Source organism: Mustela lutreola, chromosome 2 (assembly GCF_030435805.1).
Source record: "Mustela lutreola isolate mMusLut2 chromosome 2, mMusLut2.pri, whole genome shotgun sequence".
Taxonomy (NCBI): domain Eukaryota; kingdom Metazoa; phylum Chordata; class Mammalia; order Carnivora; family Mustelidae; genus Mustela; species Mustela lutreola.
In genome coordinates this window covers 833,107-839,525 of record NC_081291.1, presented here as the reverse complement: position 1 = coordinate 839,525, position 6,419 = coordinate 833,107, and the positions used below count along the sequence as shown (strand labels likewise).

Below are 6,419 nucleotides of genomic sequence, written 5' to 3'. Positions count from 1 at the left end.
CTAGCGGGGATGGCAGGGGTTGCAGGCCGCGCCGTCCCGCAGCCTGCGGAAGGGGGCGGGGACACTTGCTTATTTAGGTTGATGAGCGGCGGAGGAACGGCGGAGAAGCGGCCAGATCTAGAACAGGCTCTGATGCAGCTGGCCAACTGGACGGGGAAGACCAGGTGGAGCCGCGGGGTGGGAGCTGCCTCCGGAGGGGGTGGTGGAGATGGCGGGCAGGGAGCGAGCGCTAGGTCCGGATGTGGGGGGGCAGCCTGGTGGAACTGGACCAGAGGCTGATTCAGAAGAGCCCAGCGGCAGGAAGGGGGCTGCAGGCCAACGGAGGGGCCAGGGAGTGGGAAAACCCTGATGCCACAGGGTCCCGCGCCAGAGCCGCAGCTTAGTTAGGTACATCCTGGTCCGAAGTACCATATGCTGGCCGGATCATCTCCGTAGGACACAATTCCTTTCACTTGTAACACCAGCACGCACTGTCCCCCGTCATACCTAATTAGCTGATAGAAAATCAAACTGCAGATTAACCATGTGACCACTGACCCCCTCACCCTAAGCCCACTCAGGTGGCCTGTGGTGGCCATGCTGGAAGCTTCCAGTGAAGGTTAAAGGCCCTAAAGGGGGCACAGGTGACACCAACGCTGCTGTCATGGGGAGGGTCCTCCTTATTTTTATAGAACACACGAGACTGAGAAACAAGGTCCAGGGTTGTGAAAGCACAGGCAGCAGGCCCCGTAGTCTCAGGGCGGGCCTGCCCACCCCCTCGAGCTGAGCGGGCACACCTCGGGCTAGTGCTCACACCCATTCCCATGCCTCACAAGCTGAGGCCTCGGGCATCAGCCTGCACACGCCTTTTCTCCTGCAACACAGACTCGACAGCCCAAGAACTGTCCACTTGTACGTTTTCATGTTCAGTCAAAAATCCCTTTCCAGTGAAGGCGCACGTTCGCCCTGAGCAGCCTTCTCCCCCTCGCCAGTCTTATCCTGAGAACACTGCTTCTACTCAAGCTCGTTTAATTATGAAAATTCCAAAAAGGTGGGGCGCCTGGGTGGCTCAGCAGGTTAAGCCTCTGCCTTAGGCTCAGGTCATGATCTCGGGGTCCTGGGATTGAGCCCCACATCGGGCTCTCAGCTCAGCGGGGAGCCTGCTTCCCCCTCTGCCTGCCTCTCCCCAACAAATAAAATCTTGAAAGAAAAACAAAACCAAACCCCTAAGTTAAAAAAAAAATTCCAATAAGGAAAAATAAGATGAAAACAGGGAAGCAGAAACACTTAGCTCTAGGAACAGGGTTCCTGGGCGGAGGGGGGGGGGGATGGGGATGTGACAGAAGGAACACTGGGGGTCACATATAATGGCAAGTCACTAAATTCTACCCCTGGAACTAGTATATCCCCCCCGTGAGCCCTCATCTTCCTCTTGGTGTGGCACGAGCCTGAGGCCACACAAAGGCTTCTGCGGTTCCCAGCGGTGGGAGTACAGATGGTGGGGACCTCTCCCGGAAGCCGGCAGCTCAGACAGGGTCTCTGCCGTCCCGTGCTTCAGGGCTTGTCCCTGCTCACACGGCCAGAATCCGCGGCATGGACTCCCAGTTTCCAGCCAGCCTCTCCGCAATCTAACCCTAACCAAGATCAAGGGACTGTCCCCAAGACCCCCATCTCCTCACCTGGGTGCTCCAGGCCCCTCCTACCGGCCGGCACGGCCCTCCCTGGCTTCCCTCTCCCCTGGCCGTGGAACCAACCACTGCTGCATGGCACCTCTGGGGGCTTTAGAAAGGAAAGTTGAGCCCAAGTGTCACAAGCTTGCCTGTTCCCACTCGCGGCCCCATTTCTGCCCGGGCTGTCAGAGCATGGGTCCCAGGGAAAGTGCTGGACGGGCTGCAAGCCCACGTCTAGGCCGTCGGGTCTCCACACTGTGGTTCCTCTGCCCAACCGGAGGGCCCTGGGCCATCCTGCCCTACCTCCTCCAAGTGTCGCACACTTCGGCCCCGGCTTCCTCACAACGCAGCCGACCACAGCGGGAGCGTTAACAGCACGAGCCGGTCACACTGTCCTCCGGAGACGCGGCAGCCTGACCGGACGCAGTCTCACAGGGACAGGAGGCTCCGCTCCTTTCCCGTCCTCGCTCTGGAGGCCGGCTCTGCGCCCCGCCAGCCTCCCCTCGGCAGATGGACCCCTACCACTGCTGCTGGCCCGGCAAGCACCCATCCCTGCTGTCCCCAAGGACGCTTCCTGGGGCCAAAGCCAGGATACCGCCTTGCCTCTCCCCATATAGGGTCCCTGTCCGCGAGTCACAGGAACTGCTGCCCAGTGACACCCGGTCTCCCGGGGCACCCGCCAACGGGGTGCGTGTCTCTCCCGCCGTGAAGGAGACAAACTGGTGCAGAAACACGTGAGGGAGCAGGGCTGAGACCCTTCGTCAGATGCTAAGGCGGTGCCGGGGGAGCCGAGCCACGGGGCGTCACGGGAGACCCAGGAGGCTGGAGAGACGCAGCAGCGCCAGGGACCCGGCACAGGCGGGGGCAGCCGCAGGGACGGGAGAGGCCCGAGGTGTGCGAAGCCGCCTGCGAGCGCAGCGCCGGCCGCGGAGCCCACCCCCAGGACGGAGACCGCGGCAGGGCAGCTGCGCCGACTGGAGCCGGGCTGGAGGGTCCGCAAGCCGGCGGAGACCGCGCCGGGCCCCGGGTTGGCTCAGAGCGCCCGCGATCGGAGCCAGGCGCGGCCACACACCCGCAGCAGCAAGCCGGGGCCGCCACCGGCACAGGCCGCGCGCCCGCGGGTCCCGCACGCCGAGGGGAGGGGGGGGGAAGGACGGACGCTGGACGGCAGAGGAGGCGGGTCGGCGGCTTTATTGTGCGGCGGCTACTTGAGAGGGATGAAGCGCGACGAGTGCGTGGCCCCGATGCCCGGCCGGCCGTGCTTCACCGGCTTGTAGGTGATGGAGAACTCGCCCAGGTAGTGGCCGATCATCTCGGGCTGTGGGGGCGGGCGGGGCAAGGCGTCAGCGGCCGCGGACGCAGGATCGGCGGCGCCCCGTCCGTCCGCCCGCCCCCGCCCCCCCGTCCGTCCGCCCGCCCCCGCCCGCCCCCGCCCGCACGAACCTTGATCTCCACCTGGTTGAAGGTCTTGCCGTTGTAGACGCCCACCATGCTGCCCACCATCTCGGGCAGGATGATCATGTCCCGCAGGTGCGTCTTCACCACCTCCGGCTTCTCCATCGGCGGCGCCTCTTTCTTGGCCTTGCGCAGCCGCTTGAGCAGCGAGTGCTGCTTCCTCCGCAGGCCGCGGTTCAGCCGGCGCCGCTGCCGCGCGCTGTACAGCTGCATCAGCTGCTCGCTGCGGGCGGGCGCGGGCGCGGGCTCAGCGCGGAGGGGCGCGGCCCCGCCCAGACCCCCGGCCAGACCCCGCGCCCGCGCCCGCCCCCGGCCCCGCTCAGACCACCCCCCGGCCCCGGCCCCCGCCTAGACCCCCGTCCCCCGCCCAGACCCCCGGCCCAGACCCCGCGCCCGCCCCCGGATCCCGCCCCCGCCCAGACCCCGCGCCCGCCCGCCCCGGCCCCGGCCCCGCTCAGACCACCCCCCGCCCCGGGCCGCCCCTTACTAGGACATGTCCAGCAGCTGGTCCAGGTCCACGCCGCGGTAAGTGAACTTGCGGAACGTGCGCTTCTTCTTCTGCTCCACTTCCGCCTGCGCGGGCCGGGGCGCGGGTCAGAGCTGGGCCCGAGGGCTGGTCACCCAGCCGCCGCGGGGCTCACCCGGCTCGGCCTTCCCGCGCCATCCCGGCACCCGCCGGGCCCACCCCGCACCCCCAGATCCGCCGGCCCCGGAGGCTGCCGCAGCCGAGCGGCCTAACCCCAGCCAGCACGGCGCGGCCAAGCCGCGGATGGCGTCAGATGGGCCGGGAACAGCCGCGCCGACCCAAAGCACTCACCATCTTGTCAGCTCCCCGGAAAGGACCGCCCTCTCGACGCCTGCGCAGTTATCGCGAGGGCGCCCGCGCGCCCCGCCCCCCCGGCCGTCCGCGCGCGAGCACTTCCGCTTTCTGGTTAGAGGAGTGCGTCCTCTGCTGGCCGGAGGGTCGAACGCAGGCTGCGCAGCCCGAAGGGACCGCCGGGCTTCTTTGGGGCTCTCACCACCGGGGCCAGGACTGGGCCGGCCGCCCCGTGTTTGGGACACGTGAGGCACATCGTTGCCCCTTCCCAAACCTCATATTCCTGCAACGCTGCTGCAGCTTAGGTGTGGGGTTCAGCCCCAGCACCGCGCGGGAGCTAGCACTCCAGTGGGGCGGCGGTCAGTCGGGGGCGAGGAGGAAAGCCCAGGGAGGCTGGGGAATGGGATGCGGGCTCTGCGGGGTGCCCCAGACGGCGCCCTTGATGGGGACCAGCCAGCCTTCAGCCCAAGAAGTCACGTAACCGCTGTGCCCGCCTAGTTTTCTGTGCAGGTCTAACAGGGTCAGCACGCCGGGGACAAGGGTAGAGCGATCACCCAGAGGACCACGGACGCACTGTGCACCGCGGCCAGAAGGGGAAGGGCCCCAGTGTCCATCCATGGATGGACACACACGGCGCGGTCCGTCCCCACTCGGGAACACGGTCCAGCCTCAGGAAGGGAGGGACCCTCACCCCTGCCACACGCAGAGGGACCCCAAGGACACGGGGCTCAGTGAGAGCAGCCAGACCCAGAAGGACCCGACCCGCAGGACCCCACTCCCAGGAGGGCCCCAGAGGAGTCCCGTCTGCACAGACAGAGAGGAGGGGGTGGGGATGGGGACAGAGACTCCCTCTGTGTGAGGGATGGAAGGTTCTGGAGTCGGAGGGTGGGGGTGTGAGCGTGCTTCATGCCGCTGAGCTGTGTGCTTAGAGATGGTTATGATGGCGAATCTTAATGTTTTGTCGGAATAAACAACCACACAAGCAAAGATACGGTTGTCGCTAGAGCAACCTCTAAGAAAATAACTCAAAAAATGTGTAAAAAAGTCATTAAAAGAATCACAATGGTACACTAGGAAATGCTCATTTAATCCAAAAACATGCACAGAAGCATCCAGAACCAGGAAGCGGACACACAGCGGACAGAAAACAGGAAGGGCAGTGGGAAGGCCGATCGTAGGGCGCCGATGGAGCAACTCGGATGGCAGAGGAACCAGGCTGGGCGGGACCCATCCGAAGAGCAAGCGGAGACCCTGGGAGACCCGCTGGGTGCCTCAGCCCCGCCCAGCGGACCCCGAGGCCTGTTTCCCTGTGCAACCAGCAGCCACGGAGCCTGGGACCCTTCCTAGCCTCAAGCCAGACTGCAGGGTAGGGTCTGGCTGAGTCGGGTGGCTTTGTGGGGAGGCGGCTGGCTGGCCTGGCGGGAACAGGAAGCCTGGAAGGAAGCTGGGCCTCCTCAGCCATTTCCACAACCCTGTGGGTAGAGCCCCTTCAACTACCAAATGCACAGGTTTGGGGACCTGAGGGTGTGCCCTTTGGGACAGGAGGGGGCGTGCCACGCTCACCAGAGCAAGGTGTGTTCCCGGAGCTGGAAATCCCTGCATGGTTTGCATGACGCCCTTTTGCCAGGGACACTTCCCTTTGCAGAGGATTAATTTCACAAAAGAAAAAAGAGCTAAGGGGGGCGCCTGGGGGGCTCAAGTCTTTCAGCATCTGCCTTCAGCTCAGGTCATGATCCCAAGACCTTGGGATCGAGCCCCACGTTGGGCTCCCTACTAAGCAGGGAGCCTGCTTCTCCCTCTCCCTCTTCCCCTGCTTGTGCTCTGTTGCTATTTTGGTCACAGTCTCTCTCTAGCAAATAAATAAGATTTAAAAAAAAAAATTTTTTTTAATTGACCGTGGTCTTTAGAATAATAATGGCCTCTAAAAAGACTGGGATCTGGGACGTGTCCCCTCCCGCAGCAGAGGGGACCTCGTCAGGGCCGCGAGTCGGGGGTGACCCTGGGTTCCCGGGGTGCCCGGCGTCCTCCCCAGGTCCTCACAAGAGGTTGGCAGAGAGCCGGGGTCCGGAACACGGGCAGACCCTGCGCTGCCGGCATGGAGGCTGGAGGGGGCCGCGGGCCAGGAAAAGGCAGGAGCCGGGTCTCCCTGGGGCCCAGGGGACCAGCCCCGCCAGCACCGGCCTTTTAGGAATTCTAGCCCCAAACCATCGGAGAAACAGTAAGTGGTTTCAACCCTAAGCTGGTGGCGGGCTGTAGCAGTGGCCCTCAGGCCCCCACACTGGAAGGGAAGCTTCACCCATTTTGCCCCTGGCTGACTCCCAGAGCAGCCTCCCCAAACGCCGGAGTTCCGCCCACTGTCACAGAGGCCAGCCCAGAGCCAAGTCCTGTGTGCAGGTGAACTCGGACTCCCCTCCCTGGTCGCTGACAGTCACAGCCTCTTCTGTCTGGGGAGAGGGGCAGTCGGGAGATTGGACGGGAACAGAACATCCCAAACATGG

General features: G+C 64.5%; 1 protein-coding gene across 1 annotated transcript; it reads right to left on the bottom strand.

Annotated features, from left to right (window-relative positions):
- Positions 1 to 2,821: 2,821 nt before the first annotated feature.
- Positions 2,822 to 3,999, bottom strand: RPS15 (ribosomal protein S15). Its single transcript, XM_059159240.1, has 4 exons — positions 3,922 to 3,999; positions 3,592 to 3,677; positions 3,093 to 3,327; positions 2,822 to 2,967 (listed from the first exon to the last, which is right to left on the bottom strand). Exons 1-4 carry the CDS (start codon positions 3,922 to 3,924, stop codon positions 2,854 to 2,856), a joined length of 438 nt encoding a protein of 145 aa, XP_059015223.1. The 5' UTR covers positions 3,925 to 3,999; the 3' UTR covers positions 2,822 to 2,853.
- Between the last annotated feature and the right edge of the window lie 2,420 nt (positions 4,000 to 6,419).

What these genes read in the sequence shown, in the direction of transcription:
- RPS15 (XM_059159240.1), bottom strand. An exon ending in CAGCTGCTGGACATGTCCTA is followed by an intron (nt 3,328 to 3,591) that starts GTAAGGGGCGGC and finishes GCCCGCCCGCAG; the next exon opens with CGAGCAGCTGATGCAGCTGT. An exon ending in TCAACCAGGTGGAGATCAAG is followed by an intron (nt 2,968 to 3,092) that starts GTTCGTGCGGGC and finishes CCGCCCCCACAG; the next exon opens with CCCGAGATGATCGGCCACTA.